Source organism: Tetrahymena thermophila (genome assembly GCF_000189635.1).
Source record: "Tetrahymena thermophila SB210 genomic scaffold scf_8254608, whole genome shotgun sequence".
Classification (NCBI taxonomy): Eukaryota; Ciliophora; class Oligohymenophorea; order Hymenostomatida; family Tetrahymenidae; genus Tetrahymena; species Tetrahymena thermophila.
Genome location: NW_002476378.1, coordinates 20267 through 40528, shown reverse-complemented (window position 1 = coordinate 40528; position 20262 = coordinate 20267). Strand labels below are relative to the sequence as shown.

At 21.1% G+C, this 20262-nt stretch overlaps 3 protein-coding genes across 3 annotated transcripts; 2 read left to right on the top strand and 1 right to left on the bottom strand. All coding sequences in view use genetic code 6, as the record gives it.

The window, feature by feature from the left end:
• Window positions 1-1948: 1948 nt before the first annotated feature.
• Window positions 1949-11776, top strand: TTHERM_01009830 (REJ domain protein; the record flags this gene model as incomplete). The annotated part of the gene is made up of 19 exons (XM_001017692.2): window positions 1949-1987; window positions 2044-2093; window positions 2479-2568; window positions 3199-3288; window positions 3502-3591; window positions 3857-3946; window positions 4219-4308; window positions 4530-4619; window positions 4965-5054; window positions 5302-5391; window positions 5687-5776; window positions 6065-6154; window positions 6432-6521; window positions 6813-6902; window positions 7215-7304; window positions 7518-7607; window positions 8924-9702; window positions 9928-11163; window positions 11757-11776. 19 exons carry the CDS (start codon window positions 1949-1951, stop codon window positions 11774-11776), a joined length of 3384 nt encoding a protein of 1127 aa, XP_001017692.2.
• A 3313-nt stretch (window positions 11777-15089) lies between these two features.
• TTHERM_001009821 (hypothetical protein) lies at window positions 15090-15451 on the bottom strand (the record flags this gene model as incomplete). The annotated part of the gene is made up of 2 exons (XM_012798028.1): window positions 15090-15305; window positions 15368-15451. The coding sequence occupies 2 exons, from the start codon at window positions 15449-15451 to the stop codon at window positions 15090-15092; spliced, it is 300 nt and encodes a 99-aa protein (XP_012653482.1).
• Window positions 15452-15741: 290 nt separating this feature from the next.
• Window positions 15742-20262, top strand: TTHERM_01009820 (REJ domain protein; the record flags this gene model as incomplete). Its single annotated transcript, XM_001017691.2, has 5 exons — window positions 15742-16189; window positions 16504-17005; window positions 17067-17268; window positions 17378-19903; window positions 20188-20262. 5 exons carry the CDS (start codon window positions 15742-15744, stop codon window positions 20260-20262), a joined length of 3753 nt encoding a protein of 1250 aa, XP_001017691.2.

Sequence of the window (20262 nt, the reverse complement as noted above, 5' to 3'; positions counted from 1 at the left end):
TTTTGCAATACATTTCTTAATACCAACCAGATAGATAAGAAAAATATTTAATAAAAAATTTAAAAGAAATTTTTTACCTTTAGTACAAAAAAAGAACTACCACAGTAAGATCAATAAAAACTGTGATAATTTTTATCATGCACAAACCTTTACTATCTAGAGTATTTAGATCATTTGAAACTAGATTAACTAATTTGCCTACGTTAGCTTATTTGAGAGAAAAAGCTGAAAGAGTCGTAATCTTTTGATACAATATTTTCATTAAAGTAGCCTTGAAAACATGTAAGAAATTGTAAAAGAATCTCGATATGTTGTGTACAGCTATAAGCGCAGAGAACTGTATTATGGTTAATATGATGGCTAAAGAGAACTTGACTGAATTGCTTTTATTTTCTTAAATAGCTTCTAGAAATAAAATTAAACAAGATGAGAAGAGAATCTTAAAAGCATTAAAAAAGGCGTTTGTAATCAGCAAAAATCCAATCTCATACTTAAAAGTAAAAATTATACTGGAAATTATTTTAAATTTCGAGATATTTTTTTCGTTAGTATTTGGTCTATTAATTAACTAAGAAAATTTCTTTTGTAAAATTTAATATTTAAGCTCAAGTTCTTTCTCTTAAGAGTACGTGGGAATGTGCTTTATCTATAAAATTAAATATAATTTTATAGATTTATAGCATTACAAAAGTATCTTCAAATAATCAAGCATAATAATCTTTTATAAAAAGCACAGATTTTCTTTTGTTTAATTAACAATTTTTTCATCTTAATTTTTTTAAGCAATAAAATTTCCTTCTTAAATACTATCAAAAACTTCAGTTACTTGACATACATTTGTTTCAATAGTATTAAAGGTGGTTTAACTTGTTTGAGTTTTAATGTTTTAAAAGCTAACTATTTCTTCTTGTAAAATTCTAAGCTATTTATCTTTAGGAGGTTCATTAATTTTACATTTTCTGTAAATATTATCACCTTAATGAGGATTTTAACTTGTTTTTTAATTGCTAGGATTCATTTTAATTTGTTTGTTTTTATTATTAAATTTTAATATTAGAAAGTTTTTGGTAAATGTTCTGCTTTTTTAAAATTAAATGGGTTAGTTTATTTTTGTTATTTGCTTGTTTAATTTTACATTTTTTACTAAATTCTAGCTTTATATTTTACTCTATCTTGAATATTTCTTCCAATTCCTATCCAAAATTTCTGCTTTATCCTCTTCTTCTAATTCACTATTAGAGAAAAAGAAAGAAGATGAAATCTACTTATACTTTCTTAGTTAAATAGTTAGATATATTCAGAAGTTTAATTATCAAAAACTCAATTAAATAATATGATCTTTTTTATATAAAAAACATATACTCTAAAAGCTATTTTTTTTTTGAAAGTGTTATTTCTTATTACTTCAAACAGGTAAATTAATTTTTAAAAAAAAAATTTTTAAAAATAATCACAAGTGCGCTAGACCCCTCATTTATCTATATATGAATAATCTATTTATTAAAACTTTATCTAAATAGGTATAAAAGGCTTATTGGATGTAGGCAACCTATATAACATGTTTTTGCAAAAAAACTAATGGAATTTAAGAATAATTAGAGATATTATCAATATTATAATATATTAATAAATATTAAATGTATTTTAATTTTTACTATACTTAAATAGAAAAAATCACTAAATTAAAATTATCCTACTTTTACTATTTTTTAAGTATAATTTTTAAATATAAATATTAAGATATGATAATAAATGTTACACTAAGTTTTTTGGGATATCTCTTCATAAAAGCAAATTTATAATTTTATAAATTTGTATTTTATAAATATTATAATATTATTTCTTTTTATCCAAATTAATTTGAAATAAAGTATATTTTGTTTTAATTTAACTAAAATTAATTAAATTTCCATAAATTGCATTTCAATTTTTTTGAAAAAAAAATCATATGATATAATAGAAAAATTATTTTAACAATTTAGATGAGGTAAATATTTATTTTTTATTCATACTGGTTAAATTTATTTTTATTTATAAAAAAAGTTTTTAAACTCTTCACTTTAATCCCATTAGGTTCTCCATATTGATCTAAAGTATTAATTAAATATTTTTAATATTATTTATGTTTTTTATATTTAATTTTCAAGTTACTTACAATATCATTTTTCTAATAAAAATACTTTTTTTATAAATTCATTTTTATTTTTACAAATATTTTTTAATTATTTTAACTTAATTTTAACTTAATTTTTATTTTAATTTTCATGATTAATTATTTATTTATTTTATATTTGATGTATTTTATTTATTTTTTCCTAAAATGATTATCTATTTCTTTATTTGTTAATTTAACTCATTTTTTCATTTTCTACTTTTGCTTTTTTTATTATTTAATTTATTTATTATTATTTCATATTGTTTCTTGATTATTTCCTTCTAACTAACTAATTATACACATTGTCTTCACTATTTATAAAGTCACAAAAAAATTGGTGACCAAGGTGCTTCAAGCTTAGGTTCTGCTTTAGCAAAGTGCATTAATCTGTCAAATTTAACACTTATTTTAAGGTAAAAACAATTTTTTGTTTGGATTGTGATATTTTTTAATATAAAATGAATTTAAAATAATCTTACTAACTCTTTTAATTTTATTATTAGATTATATTTCTTTTTTTTATTATTCTGATTGTTTTTTTCTTCTTCTTCTCTCTCTCTCTCTCTCTCTCTCTCTCTCTCTCTCTCTCTCTCTCTCTCTCTCTCTCTCTCTCTCTCTCTCTCTCTCTCTCTCTCTCTCTCTCTCTCTCTCTCTCTCTCTCTCTCTCTCTCTCTCTCTCTCTCTCTCTCTCTCTCTCTCTCTCTCTCTCTCTCTCTCTCTCTCTCTCTCTCTCTCTCTCTCTCTCTTTCTTTCTTTCTTTCTTTCTTTCTTTCTTTCTTTCTTTCTTTCTTTCTTTCTTTCTTTCTTTCTTTCTTTCTTTCTTTCTTTCTTTCTTTCTTTCTTTCTTTCTTTCTTTCTTTCTTTCTTTCTTTCTTTCTTTCTTTCTTTCTTTCTTTCTTTCTTTCTTTCTTTCTTTCTTTCTTTCTTTCTTTCTTAATTTAATTAATTTTTTGATTTTAAATTTTTATTTGATTAATTTGTTGCTTTTTTTTTTCCTGATTACTATCTAATTAAATATTTTTTTTTTTTCAATATTTAAAAAGTAGAAATAAAATAGGTGATGAAGGTGAATCAAGCTTAAGTTTTGCTTTAAAAAAGTACACTTATCTCTCAAATTTGACACTTAATCTTTAGTAAAACCAGTTTATTTATTTTAATTGTTACATTTTTGAATATAAAAATAAATTTAATCAATATAACAATAACTAATTCTTTTATTTATTTATTAGTTTTTATTAGATTTCCTTTTCTTTTTTTTATTCTGAATGTATTTTTTTTTTCTAAGTTATACTTTTGCTATTAATTAATTTATAATTGCTTCATATTTTTCTTCGATATTTAAAAAGTGACAATAAAATTGGTGACTAAGGTGCATCAGGATTAGGTTCTGCCTTAGCAAAATGCACTAATCTCTCAAGTTTGACACTTAATCTAAAGTAAAAAGAGTTTATTTATTTTGGATTATTATAATTTATAACTCTTTTTCATTAATTTATTTTTTAGCTTTTTATTTTATTTATTTTTACTTTTTTGTTTATTCTATTTTTTTTTATTTGTTAATTTAACTCATTTTATAATTTTTAATTTTACTTTTATTATTATTATTAGATTAATTAATTTCTTATTATTTTATATTTTTTCTTCATTTATTCCTTCTAACTAACTAATAAATTATATATTTTTTGTTCAATATTTAAAAAGTGTTAATAAAATTGGTGATGAAGGTACATCAGGCTTAGGAACTGGTTTAGCAAAATGTACTAATCTATCAAATTTAACACTTAATCTTTGGTAAAAATAGTTTTTTTATTTTGGAATGTGATATATTTTAATATATAAATAAATTTAAAGCAACAAAATTAACTAAATCTCTCTATTTATTTATTAGCTTTTTATTTGATTCATTTTTATTTATTTATCCTGCATATATTATTTTTTCTTACTTTTCATGTTAATTTTACTCATTTTTTCATTTTAAAATTCTAATTCATTTCTTATTATTTCATATTTTTTCTTTCAAACTAGTTAATTAACTCTTTATTATTTCTCCAATATTTAAAAAGTGACAATAAAATTGGTGACCAAGGTGCAATAGATTTAGGTTCTAAATTAGAAAAATGCATATATCTCTCAAATTTGATACTTAATCTTAGGTAAAAACAGTTTGTTTGTTTTGGATTGTTTATATTTTTTAATATAAAAATGAATTTTTAAAACAATCTCTTAATTTATTTATTAGCATTTTATTTTATTCTTGCTTATTTGTTTATTCTGCTTGTTTTTTTTTTTTTTCTCTCTTTGTTAATTTAACTCCTTTTGATAAATTAATTAATTTCTAATTGATTGTTTCATATTTTTTTTCAAAATTTAAAAGTTACAATATAATTGGTGATCAAGGTGCTACAGGCTTAAGTTCTGTATTAGAAAAGTGCACTAATCTCTCAAATTTGATATTTAATCTTTCGTATAAACATTATTAATTTTTTATTTGATTTATTTTTGTTTTTTTGTTTATTTTGCTTGCATTTTTTTATTTTTTTTTATTTGTTAATTTATCAAATTTATTTTCAACTTTTACTTTTAATTAATTAATTTTTTATTATTTCATATTCATAAACTAATAAATAACATTTATGTACTTCAATATTTCCAATTCATTCTGAAGGAACTTAAATCCCACCTTAAAGCCGTTTTGCTACTCTGAAAATAAGAAAAGTTTTTTTTTTTTTTATTATTTCATATTTTTTCTTGAACTTTTTCCTTCTAAATAACAAATTAACTATATATTTTTTCCTCAATATTTAAAAAGTAACAATAATATTAGTGACCAAGGTACTTCAGGCTTAGGTTTTGGTCTAGCAAAGTGCACTAATCTCACAAATTTGACACTTCATCTTTGGTAAGGCCGTTTATTTATTTTTATATTATTTTTAATATAAAAATGAACTTAAAACAATATCACTCTTTTAATTTATTTATTAGCTTTTTATTTGATTTATTTATCTTTTTTTGTTTATTTTGGATGTGTTTTTTTTACTAATTAATTTTCAACTTTTGCTTTTATTATCATTTCTTATTATATCATATTTTTTCTTAACTTCTAACGAACTAATTAACTATATATGTTTTATTCAATACTTAAAAAGTAATAATAATATTGGTCGCCAAGGTGCATCAGGTTTGGGTTCTACTTTAGCAAAGTGCACTAATCTTTCAAATTTGACACTTGATTTTGAGTAAAAAAAGTTATTTGTTATGGATTTTGATATTATTTAATATAGAAATGAATTTTAAACAATAAAGATCTTTTAATTTATTTATTAGCTTTTCATTTTATTTACTTTTTTTCTTTATTTATATCTGCTTGTTTTTTTTCTTCTTTCTTTATTGTTAATTTAGCTCAAATTTTTATTTTCAACTTTTACTTTTTAATTAATTCATTCTTTTATTTCTTAATATTTCATATTTACTATTTTTGTTTTCCTTCTAAATAATAAAATTTATTTATATTTCATTTCCAACATTAAAAAGGTATAATTAAATAGGTAATGAAGGTGCACTAGACTTAGGTTTGACTTTATAAAAGTGCATTAATCTCTCCAATTTGACACTTAGTCTTACGTAAAAACAATTTATTTGCTTCGGATTGTGATATTTTTTAATATAAAAATAAATTTAAAACAATAAAACTAACTCTTATAAATTATTTATTAGTTTTTTATTTGATTTATTTTTCTTTTTTTACTCTGCTTGTGTTTTTTTTCTCTTTCTTTCTTTATTTGCTAATTTAACTTATTTATTCGTTTTAAACTTTTCCTATTAGTATCAATTAATTAATCCATTTCTAATTGTTTTATATTTTTTCTTCATTTTAGTTAACTATATATTCTTTCTTAAATATTTAAAAAGTAACAATAATATTGGTGACGAAGGTGTTATAGGTTTAGGGTCTGCCTTAGCAAATTGCTTTAATCTCTAAAATTTGACACTTAATCTTTAGTAAAAGATTTTATAGTTTTGGATTGTGATATTTTTTAATATAAAAATGAATTAAAAACAAAATAACTAACTCTTATAATTTATTTATTAGCTTTTTTTTTTATATTTTCATTTTTTTTATTCAGCTTGTGTTTTTTTTCTTTGTAAATATAACTCATTTTTTCATTTTCAACTTTTGGTTTTAATTAATTTATTTCTTAATATTTCGTATTTTTTCTTCATTTCTTCCTTCTATCTAACTAATTAACAATATACTTTTTCTTCAATATTTAAAAAGTAACAATAATATTGGTGATAAAAGTGCTTCAGGCTTAGGTTCTGCTTTAGCAAAATGCAATAATCTCTCTAATTTGACACTCCATCTATCGTATAACCATTTTATTTGTTTTGGATTATGATATTTTTAAATTTTTAAAAAATTTAAAACAATATAATTAACTCTTTTTATTTACTTATTTATAGCTTTTTATTTGATTTTTTTGTGTTTTTTTTTCTTTTCTTTCTTTACTTGTAAATTTAACTCATTTTTCGATTTTCAGTTTTTAATTTCAATTAATTAATTCTTTTATATCTAACTGTTTCATATTTTTTCTTTATTTTTTCCTTCTAACTAACTAATTAATTAACTTTATTTATATTTCATCTTCAACATTAAAAGCTTAAATTAAATTTGTGATGAAGGTGGATCAGGATTAGGTTCTTCTTTAGCTAAGTTTACTAATCTCTCAAAATTATCACTTAATCTTAGGTAAAAACAGTTTGTTTGTTTTGAATTTTGATATTAATTAATATAAAAATTAATTTAAAATAATATAACTAACTCTTTTAATTTATTTATTAGCTTTTATTTTATTTTTTTTTCATTTTTGTTTGTCCTGCTTGAATTTTTCTTCTTCTTCATTCTTTGCTTGTTAATTTAATTTAAGTTATATTTTTCATTTTCAACTTTTCTTTTCTTTTCTTTTATTTAATTAATTAATTATTTACTTTTATTTCATATTTTTTCTCTTTTTTTTACTTTGAACTAATTACTTTATATGTCTTTTTTATATTTAAAAAGTTACAATAAAATTGGTACAATTGGTGCATAGGGTTTAGGTTTTGGTTTAGCAAAGTGCACTAAACTCTCAAATTTAACACTTGATATAACGTAAAAATAGTTTTTTTGTTTTGAATTGTGATATTTTTAAAAATAAAAACTAACTTAAAATAAAAAAATAAACTCTTTTGATTTATTTTTAATTTTATATTCACTTTATTTTTCTTATTTGTATTATGATTGCCTTTTTTCTCTCTCATTAACTTTTGCTTTTAATTTATTATAAACTTATTATTTCATTTTTCTTCTTCAATATTTAAAAAGGTCTAATTAAATTGATGATTAAGATGTATCAGGCTTATGTTCTGCTTTAGCAAAGAGCACTAATCTCTCAAATTTTACAATTAAACTTTCGTAAAAACAATAAAAATGAATTTAAAAAATATAAAAAACTCATTTTAATTATTCTGAGCTTTTAATTTGATTTATTTTTCTAATTATTTTTTATTCTTTATCTTTTTATTTATTTATTGATTATAAAAATAATGTTTTTTTAAAAATTTTATACTATTTATTTTTTTAAATAATTTACTTACACTAATTTATTTTAAAAGGTTCAAAAAAATCAATAAATAATAATAATTGAAAGCTAAGTGTCTTAAATCAAAAAGATTAGTTGTCTTAAAAATAATTTTTTGTTAATAATAATGAAAAAAGGAAAAATAAATATAAAATATTTGATAATATGTTTTATTTTATAACATTTTGTAATCAAATAATTTAACTAAAATATCGATAGATTTATAATTATTATTATAAATATCATATTTTGCTATGTTAATAAATCTGATATAATTCTAATTTAAAATAGTAAAAAAAAAGCATTTAAACTACCCTATAATCATTTTTATATAAAATTTATACTAATTCCACTGATTATATATATCTAATCAGCAGAATTTTAAAGCCTTGAACAACTTTATAAAATATTTCTTTATATTTGTTTTTCTTAAAACATAAAAATATTTTTTTATATTTTTAAATTGGCTCATATATGGCTCTTTGATATTAACAAAATTAAATTATGATTAAAATAGTTATTCATTGGTTAAAGCAAAAAAACTTTTAGCTTAATAAAATAATAGATTCTTAAAAATCAAAATGATTTTATATTAAATTTTAAAAATGATTTGTGATATAATTTCATAAATTTTACTTACTTCTCTTTTTCTTTCATAAAAAAGAATTATTTAAAATTAATAAAATATATAATAATATCATTAACTAACTAAATTATTTCTAAATTTGATTTTAGTTAAATGAATTGGACTATACTCTAGTATTTAACTCTTTACTTAATGTCAAAAATTTATATTTAAATAATTTTAAATAATTAAGAAAAATCAGTGTTAAAATGAGAGACTAATTAATTACACATTTATATTTTATAATATAAATTTCTAAAATTTAAAAGTAAAAATAGTATCTATGAAAAAAGTATGTATTTAAATCTTGAGTTTAAATTTACAAATAAACAACTAAAAATTTTTAATCTAAATTTATTGTAAAAATAATTTAAACTAAATTTTAAAATATTTTCATAATTTTGTTTATATACATCTATCAGCCTTTGGTCTTTTGAAATTTGGGAAATCAATAGAAATATAAAATGCAAATAAATTTACCATTTATTTTATATCTTAGTTTTACTCTAGAAAATCTAATTATAGAACAATATGCTTATTTTCTGAGCTAAATATCCCCTAGCTAGAAGTACAGTTTTCTGCTACTCGTTAAAATTAAAAAATTAATTTGAATGAGGATTTGAATTTTATCATTAATTATGATTAGAATTACCCTTCAGATATTTTATCTTATGCAGGAGCTTTGCTATATGACAATGATGTTGTTGGTGTTATTAAATTTGACTATTACTAAGTTAAATTTAGAATATGGAATTATTTCAAAAACATAGATCCCCTAAAACCTACTATTTAAGCACGCTTTTCTGTCTATAACCCTACTTTTATTATGCCAAGCTTAACAACTATTAGCTTTAATATCAATTTCCCTCCTCAAAATTGTACTTTGGTAATTAGTCCACTACAAGGAATAGCACTTTAAACAGTTTTCTCAATTTAATTTTTGTATTGCATAGACGAAGATCTACCTTTGACTTACCAATTCTTCTATTATAATAGCATAGATGATGCTTAATAAGAATTAATCTCACCATGGAATATTTTAAGAAGATAAATATAAGATCAGACAACAGTAAATTCAATTCAAACTGTATTACCTTAAGGGAATCTTGTAATAATGAGTTAGGTTATAGATTCGCAACTAGGTGTTTATAATTAAACCTAGATTATTAGTATTTAAAGTTAAAATTTATCAACGAAAGATTATTATCAATTAGTAAATTAACTTACTTAGCAAACTCTATCTAGCACAAACTTATAAGCTACAAGCTAATTAATTACTTTAAGTTTAATCGGAGAAGACATTAGTAAAAATACATAATCCTCATAAGATTTAAATAATTTATGCTATCTATTAGTAACAAATCTTCAATAATTATCTATTTAAATACTTAAATTTTCATTGATATCTACATATGCTAATAAAGTAACTGCTAAACTATCAGGGTTACTTTTCAACTCAAAATAATAAATATAGACTATCGATAAAAATTAAATAATTTAAAAACTAAAATCAATAATTTAAAATACAGATTCAATCATTTAAAGCAATGATATGAGCTATTTATAGCAAAACAATGATTTTGCTATTCAAAATATTATAGATTCTTTCAAAATATTAAATTCTACTGTTACAATGAATTCTTAGAATACATAAAAAAATTTATAGGACTATGATCAAATTACTACCAGGTTAGGAAGTATGTTTTCTTATTTGAACCTACCTAATTAAGGGTCATTAATTCTAAATGGTAATCTATCATCACTATTAATCGACAAAATAACTCAAAAAAATATATACACATATGTTAATTCTTTTTATGAGCCAGATTTAGATAATGTTTTTAGTATATCAAGAAACAACTATGAATTAAATATTTATGAAAATACTCCAGAATTTTAAGCATACATTTAGCAAATGTAAAATATTAGTTCAAATTACACATACTCAAAGAACAAGCTGATTTAGACCTAAATTACTAAATCGGATACAAATAAACTCATAGATAATTCAACAATAATTTATAATTTTAATAATGCTGTAACTAGCTAGAAATACAACTTGACTTGTATATAATAGAATGATATATAATGGAGTAAAAAAAATTGTGTCCTACTCAAAAATAATTAAAATGAATCTGTGTGTTACTGTAATACATAGAAACCAACAACTATCATTGAGGATATTGATGACATGTTTTTAAAAAATGAAAATTTGAAGACTGTGTTTGGAGAGTAAGGATTCAAAAACATTGAAAATTTTAAAGAGTTTTATAATTACATAGTATTCTGGTTTATATTTGCTTTTACCTTGGCTTAAATTATTTTATTCTTCGTAGGATAAAGACTTGATAGAATTACACTTTAAAAGGGTTTTTAAAGAGTGCACAACCATTTAGAAATAATTAGCACTCAAAAAATTGAACCATAGCAAGAAAATTAGAAAGATAATTAAAATCTTAAAGAACCATCTATCGCAATGTGCAAAGACTAAGCTATCAATAATAACTCTCTTAATTAAAACAAGATTTAAAGTACAGAAAATGTTGAATATAAATGTTAAAACAATTAACATTTTCCATTAGTTTCTGATGAATTATCTGCTAAAATTAATGCTACTAATCCTTTTAAAAGAAAAAAAAAAACATTCATTAACTCTAATTAGCACCAAAGCGATGTAAATCTTAACTAAATTAGTTAAAATAAAATTGAGTTAAATCAAATAGATAAGAAATTAAATGATTAAAATGATAATAATGAAGAAGAAAGTATTGCAAAAAGCATTGAAAAAAGCAAAACTTAATAAGGATCTTAAACTTAAATTTAAGAATAAAAATAAATATAGATCTACTAATAGCTCTCAATATATAAAAAATTAGCAATATTTCATTAATTTTTTAGCATTTTTTATCTCTCACTAAATGATATTTCAAGACCAATAAGATTCACTCTTTTTTATATTAAAACTATCCACACCCTAGCTATTTCTATATTATTCAATGGTTATATGATGATAGATTAACAAATAGTAATTGCTTTGATTAACAGCATAATATTAAAAATAACCTCATCCCTAATTACATACACTTTTAAAAAAGATTAGATAGGAAAAGCTATTTCTATGGGTTTTTAATTAATAATGTGTTTGGTTTATTTTTACTTAATATTATCAGTGTCCAGTAGTAAAACTTCAAGTGAATCAAATGAGTTTTTAATTTTATTTTTTATATCACTATTAATGGAATTGGTAATTATTGAACTGATTATTTCATTAACTATGATTTTTTTGATTAAAAAACACATATAATATAATGATGATAAACACTTATATGGCATATTATTTAATATTTTAAAAATATAGGAAACTATTTAAAGTATTGATGTATGAACTTTATTTGTTTAATTTTATGTTTTGTTTTCTTCTTTCTTGAATAATCATAAAATTTAAAAATATAAATTTTGAATTCGAAAATTTTTTTAATAATTATAAATTATTTTACTCACTAAAATTTAAATTGAATATTTACAAATTTACTCCAAAACTTGTGGATTAAGATCAAAATTTATTTTATTAAAATTTTAATATTTATTTTATAGTTATAAATTTATAATGTCCCTTATCTCTTCTTCTGTCACATTATGGTGTATGTGTAACTTTTTGTTAAAAATGGAAAAAAATACTTAAAGTGTATATGATTTTTATAAGTAAGGGTGCAATTTCTATACCTAAAAAATGAAGGATTAATCAATTAACGTTAATATAAAGCAATTTATATAGAATAAAATATTCAAGCTTATGTTCGCTCTGCTTTAGCAAAGTGCACTAATCTCCTCTCATATTTTCATATTTGACAATTAAGCTTTCGTAAAAACAATAAAAATGAATTTAAAACCATATAAAAAACTCTTTTAAATTATTTTGAGTTTTTTATTTGATTTAATTTCCTTTTTATTTATTATATTGATGCTAAAAATAATATTTTATTTAAAAAATTATTCTTTTTTTAATAATTTACTTACACTAATTTATTTTAAAAGGTTAAAAAAAATCAATAAATAATAATAATTGAAAACTAATTGTCTTAAATCAAAAATATTAGTTGTTTTAAACATAAATCTTTATTAACAATAATGAAAAAAGGAAAAATAAATATAAAATTTTTGATAATTTAACCTATAATATAGATATATTTATAATAATTATTATAAATATCATATTTTGCTAAATAAATAAATAGCTCCTTAAACTAAATAAAATTTAATAATTAAATTTACTAAAATATAGTATTTATTTCCTTTAAAGTCATTAAAGTCACCTCTCACTAAAAACTAAAAAATATTTTACTAATTGCCTGTGTCTTATTTATCTCAAGAATATACAAAGAAAATAATCTAAAGTATATCTACTATATATTAAGAAAAGTGCCTTTGATCCCAGCCAAAAAAAAAAAAAAAAATTTCTCTTTATTCTCCGATCCCAAATATTTGGTTAAAATTAGCTCTGAATAAATAAATAAGAGTTATCAGACTAATTATCTATTTAGTATCGTAAATTTTCTAATTCATTTAAATAAATAATTAATTAATTTATTATCTTACAATTTAATAAACACATAAAGAGCATGCAATTTCTCTTTGATTTTTCTGTAAGGTTAATTTAATAAATAAATAAAAGAATTTATATAATAACTTCGTTTATAATTGTTAAGTGCATGTGTAAGCTTTTATACTTGAAAAAATTATTTTTAAAAAAAATAAGCAATAAATGTTCATTTTTTAAGGTCACATCAATCTCAGCTTAAAACACTTTACCTTACAAATTTTAATTTGATAAAAGATATTTAGGATATAACAGTTAAGATAGAACAAGAACTAATTGTGCTTAAAATAAGTATTAATAAAATAAATTTAAGAATACCAATCATTCAGAATATTATAAAAATTTATTTTTTAATTTCAAAAGTTGAAGGTAATAGTTAAAAACAATAATCTAAATCTAGTTAAATCATAAATACTAATATAATTTAATTAGAAATAAATAATGTTCTTTAAGGTTAATTTAATTCTTAAAATGATGAATTAAAAACCATTAATATAGAAAATTAATAAAATTAAAATAGGATAATAATTAATTTAACTTTGTTATATCTACAAATAGATTATTTATTTTTTTAAATTATTTTGATAATTTATGATGATTTTATTATTGACAAGTAGTAATAATAGAAGATACAATTATATAAATTAAATCTTTCTATACTAATAAAAATTAGGCAGTGATTAATATCTGAATAGTTATTTTAAAGTAATTATATGTAAACTGAAGGCAAATTTTTTTTTGAATTTTTTAAATCAGTAATATATAATCTTATTGATAATTCCATTCCTTTTTTTATGTTTTCAAAAGATAGTTACCAATGAATTTCTTAAATTGTGGCTAATTTTTAATTTTTGAAATTTCTTAAATTCTGGTTTTTTATAAAATAAAATCTAAGCTTTTCTGCTCATGCTCAGAGTTCAAAAAAGAGGATTTAGGGTAATTCTTTAAGAATATGATAAATAATTGTGATAGTGTTTGACTATTAAAAAAAAATGATAGAATAAAAAATTTTACTTGGAATCAACAGTAAAATATTAAGAAATAATATGATTTCGTTGTTGTATTACTCGTGAAGCACAATTAAAATAAATTAAATATATAAATAGCTATGGCTATGGATTAATTATATAATATAAATTAATAAACAAAAAAATAATAAAAATAAATAAAAAAAGTAAACTAATTAAAATGAAAGTTAGAATATGGATTTTATTCTTCTCAGTTTTAAATTGTAAATAAAATTTTCTATCATAACATATAAAAAATTATTAATTTTAAAATTAAAGACTAAATAAAATTAACAAGTTCATCAAATCTTTATCCTGATTGCACTCAAATTATGAATCAGTGTGGTTTTAATCCATCATGTAACAAAATTTAAAAATATTCTATTATTAAATCTTTAAATAAAAAAAACATAGACAGTGAATGCATAATAAATAAATAGGGTGTTGACAATTAATCTGATTTATAAGAGTATAAAAATTACATATAGTCTGATAATTGCTTAAATATAGTTTTAAGTCCAAGCAAAAGTCTAAATTACTTATCAGGAAATGATTGCTTCTCAAACATTCCATTTAGTTTTACTTTTAGCAGAAAAAACTAGTAAAAATATTTTTTTTAATAAAATAAATTTATTTTGTATTTTTCAAAAATTTTATTAATTTTTTTTTTAATTATTATTTTTATTAAAAAAAAAGATTTTAAAAAATTTATAAATTTAATTTGGTAATAAATGGAATAATTAATACTTATAAAACAATTACTTAAATTAGTGCAAGTTTGTAAGGAGTTTAGTTAGATTCTACAAACTAATATATTAATAGATGCTCGAGTAGCTATTCTTGCTATTATTTTGTTTATAATGGTCTATTAAACTTATACGATTTGAATCTAATTCTAACTCCATTGAATTCAAACTCTGTATAATATTAATAGTATATTACAGCAGCTTTTCTTCTTGTTTAACTTGTAAATTCTATTCAATATTTATTAGAAAAAAAATTTGTATTTTCTCAAAAAATCTTTTTTATTGAGAATTTATTATAATTTACAAATTTGAATAATATTTCAACTTTTTAAAAATATACTTCAAATTTTATATCCTCTTTAAAAGTGCTCTCCTTATTGTGATGAATGTGATTCTAATAACGTGTGCGCAAAATGTATTTAATAATACTATCTTGACTCTTCTGGAAGCTGTTAGCCTTGCTATTAAACTTGCTTAAATTGTTCTGGACCTTCGGGAAATAATTGTTTATAATGCGTTTCAGGGTTGTTCTTTTAGTAGCAATTAAGTTCATGTGTCTAAAATTGTGATCATAATCAATATCCAGACTCTTAAAATATATGTTAAATATGTGATTAACCATGTGCAAGTTGCTAAGGAGCAGGACCAAACAATTGCTTATCTTGTTAATTAGATTTATACTTATAACCTATTACACATTCATGTGTTTAAACCTGTAATTAAAACTAATTCAAAAATGCGTAATAACAATGCTAATTATGTGATCAAACTTGTAGCAGTTGTGATGGGGCAGGACCAAATAGTTGCTTGTCCTGTATATCTGGATTATATTATTAGCCAAATAAAAAATAATGTGTTTAGAATTGTGATTTAAATGAATTTATTAATTCTTTAAATCAATGTTAACCCTGTGATTAATCTTGCGCAAGTTGTAATAGTTCTTCTTCTAAAAGCTGTTTATCATGCCCTTAAAATAGCTTTTTGTTTAATAAGATGTGTGTAGGTATTTGTCCAAATGGATTTTAATCAAATCTCATTTCGCTCACTTGTGATTAATGTTAAAATTATATAGATCCTAAATGCAATTCTTGCTATCCTAGTTGCTAATTATGCAAATAGTCATAGGCTAAAAACTCTTAATGCGATAGCTGCTACTCAGAAACAAAATAATTAGATTCAGATAATAATTGCACTTGCTTAAATCCAAAAGATTTGAGAAATAATTTTTATTAATGTAGCTATCAAAATATTGCTGTGCTTGACATTTAATTAAGTGCATCAAAACCTTTGCTAATTATAGATTTCGGCTCACCCTTAAAAGATATTTCAGTAAATACTCCTTTTTCTTTATGTTAATAAATATTTGATCAGCCCACTTTGACTTTACTTGGTTCGGATTCATCTTGTTAAATAACTGGAAATCAAGTTTAAGTAATTTTAGGTAATTTTTTCATATTTAGGAAAGATTTTTATAAAATGAATAATTAAAATCTTATTTAAAAATTATCAAATAAAATTTTTAACTTTTTTAAAATAATTTTTCTTCTATTTTCTTCATTTAAATTTTGTAATAAACAAAATTTAAAGTCTCTTATTTAAAGCCAACCCTTGTTAATTAAAAAATCCTAATCTTATATAAGAAACCCATTTTTCCATAATTTAACATAGTATGGGGGTCTTAAAAGATAAATTTTATATTTTTTTATTTAATTATAGAAGAATATTCTGAGATAAAATATTTTTTTTAAAAAAAAGGTGATTCTTCAATAATAATGGCAAATAATATTATTAATTTTTTACCTAATAAGCTTTAATTTGAAGATTATAATACATATTTTATTAATACTTTCTATAGAAATATTGTTTTCTAGAATGATCCTGGGATTCCTTTGCTTAATTTTAATTACAACCCTAACCAAAACAGCTGCAATCCTTTAAGTATAGCTCTTTAAAATATACAAAATGATGCAGGTAGAAAATTTTTAAATATAAGTTGGACTTTAGTGCAAGTTATAGGAACAATTAGTGATGAATAGAAATAAAATATCAAAAAAATACTATAATAGGCAAGCTAAGATATGACCACAAGTATAACTATTGATCCTAAATACATCCCTTCAAATTAAAATATTGCAATACAATTTAATTATTAACTTAAAGTTAACAAAGTAGGCTCATAATTATTTACAATAAATTACTAATAATAAAAATAAATTAGAATCAGCTTTTAGTAATCAGTATATCCTCCTATATATAGGTATATTAATTATTTTTTTATTTTGATTTTAAAAATATCTTTTTATATAATTCACCAAAAGATACATGAGCTTGAGTTTCTACTTTTAATTTTATATTGAAATATGCGAGCTAGGTTTAATTACTTACAATAACGAGCCCGTTGATTTACAACTAATTTCTAACCAACTTCAATAAAAAAATCTGAGCTAATACAGTTTATCTAGCTATCAGTTTGATATTCCTCCTTACTCCTTATAATCTAATTCTCAATTAAATGCTAGTGTAATTTTTGATTTTTCATTCATTTTATCAATACTTTTTTATAGATTTCCTCTTTTAAAAATTAAACCTTTTTTAATTTTTCTACTATTATTTCATTTTTAATAAAAAGTTGGTTGTAAATTTAAGTTCAAACAAAAATATAATTGCTATTTAGAAGATATCAGTTGATATTTTAATTACAGATTTGTATTTGTAGGTTATCGGAGGCTCTAGTTTAGTTGTAGGTTATTAAAGTAAACTATCCTTAAATACCAACTCTAGAGACTTTGAAATTTAAGATTCTAAATCACCTTAAAACATCAACTTTAGTTGGGAATGCTCTAGTTTATCATCTAGTGACCATATTTGCTATGACTACAAGAATAATATTGTTTAATTACAACAAGGATCAAGTAGTATTTCTTTTCCTGCAAAAACATTTTAGCCATACACATCTATTATATTGAATGTAATCGGATAAAAAGACTCTAGAAAATCTAATTATAGAACAATATGCTTATTTACTGAGCTAAATATCCCTTAGTTAGAAGTACAGTTTTCTGCTACTCGTTTAAATTAAAAAATTAATTTAAATGAGGATTTAAATTTTATAATTAACTATGATGAGAATATCTCCTCAGATATTTTAACTTATGCTGGAGCTTTGCTATATGACAATGATGTTGTTGGTGTTATTAAATTTGACTATTACTAAGTTAAATTTAGAATATGGAATTACTTCAAAAACGTAGATCCCCTAAAACCTACTATTTAAGCACGCTTTTCTGTCTATAATCCTACTTTTATTATGCCAAGCTTAACAACTATTAGCTTTAATATTAATTTCCCTCCTCAAAATTGTACTTTGGTAATTAGTCCACTACAAGGAGTAGCACTTTAAACGGTGTTCTCAATTTAATTTTTGTATTGCTTAGATGAAGATCTTCCTTTGACTTACTAATTCTTTTATTATAATAGCATAGATGATGCTTAATAGGAATTAATCTCTCCATGGAATATTTAAAGAAGGTAAATATAAGATCAGACAACAGTAAACTAAATTCAAACTCTATTACCTTAAGGGAATCTTGTAATAATGAGTTAGGTTATTGATTCACAACTTGGTGTTTACAATCAAACCTAGGTGATTAGTGTTTAAAGTTAGAGTTTAACAACAAAAGATTATTTTTAATAAATAAATTAACTTACATAGCAAACTCTATCTAGCACGAATTTATAAGCTACAAGCTAATTAATTACTTTAAGTTTAATTGGAGAAGACATCAGTAAAAATACATAGTTTTCATATGATTTAAATAATTTAGGTTCTCTATTAATAACAAATCTTCAGTAGTTGTCTCTTTAAATACCTAAATTTTCTTTGATATCAACATATGCTAATAAAGTAACTGCTAAACTATCAGGGTTACTTTTCAACTCATAATAATAAATCTAGAATACTGACAAAAATTAAATAATTAAAATATTACAATCAATAATTTAAAATACAGATTCAAGCATTCAAAACAATGATCTGAGCCATTTATAGTAAAACAACGATTTTCCAATTCAAAATATTATCGACTCATTTAAAATATTAAATTCTTGTGTTACAATGAATTCTTAGAATACATAATAAAATTTATAGGACTATGATCAAATTACAACCAAGTTAGGAAGTATCTTTTCTAATATAAACTTACCTAATTAAGGGTCATTAATTCTAAATGGTAATCTATCATCTCTATTAATAGACAAAATAACTTAAAAAAACATATACACATATGTTAATTCTTTTAATGAGCCAGATTTAAATAATGTTTATAGTATATCAAGAAACAACTATGAATTAAATATTTATGAAAATACTTCAGAATTTTAAGGATATATTTAGCAAATGAAAAATATTAGCTCAAATTACACATACTCAAAGAACAAGCTGATTTAGACCTAAATTACTAAATCGGATACAAATAAACTCATAGATAATTCAACAATAATTTATAATTTTAACAATGCTGTGACTAGCATGAAATACAACATGACTTGCATATAATAGAATGATAAATAATGGAGTAAAAAAAATTGTGTTCTACTCAAAAATAGTAAAAATGAATCCGTGTGCTACTGTAATACATAGAAACCAACAACTATCATTGAGGATATTGATGACATGTTTTTAAAAAATGAAAATTTGAAGACTGCGTTTGGAGAGTAAGGATTCCTAAACTTAGAAAATTTTAAAGAGTTTTATAATTACATAGTATTCTGGTTTATATTTGCTTTTACCTTGGCTTAAATTATTCTATTCATTGTAGGATAAAGACTAGATAGAAAAACACTTCAAAAGAGTTCTTAAAGAGTGCACCACCATTTAGAAATAATTAGCACTCCCAAAATTGAGCCATAGCAAGAAAATTAGAAAGATAATTAAAATCTTAAAGAACTATCTATCGCAGGGTGTGAAGATTAAGTTATCAAGAATAACTCACCTAATGAAAAAAAAATTTAAAGTACAGAAAATATTGAAAATAAATTTTAAAACAATTAACATTTTCCAGTAGTTTTTGATGAATTTTATGCTAAAATTAGATGTACTAATCATTTTAAAAGAAAAAGAAAAGCATTCCTAAACTCTAATTAGAACCAAAGTCATGTAAATTTTAACTAAATTAGTTAAAATAAAATTGAGTTAAATCAAATAGATTAGAAATTAAATGATTAAAATGTTATTAATGAAGAGGAAAGTATTGCAAAAAGCATTGAAAAAAACAAAACTCGATAAGGGTCTGAAACTTACATTTAATAAAATTAAAAAATTCAAGAATAAAAATAAATATAGATCTATTAATAGCTCTCTATATATAAAAAGTTAGCAATATTTCATTAATTTTTTAGTATTTTTTATCTCTCACTAAATAATATTTCAAGATCAATAAGATTCACACTTTTTTATATTAAAACTATCCACATCCTAACTATTTCTATATTGTTCTAGAATTATATGATGGTTGA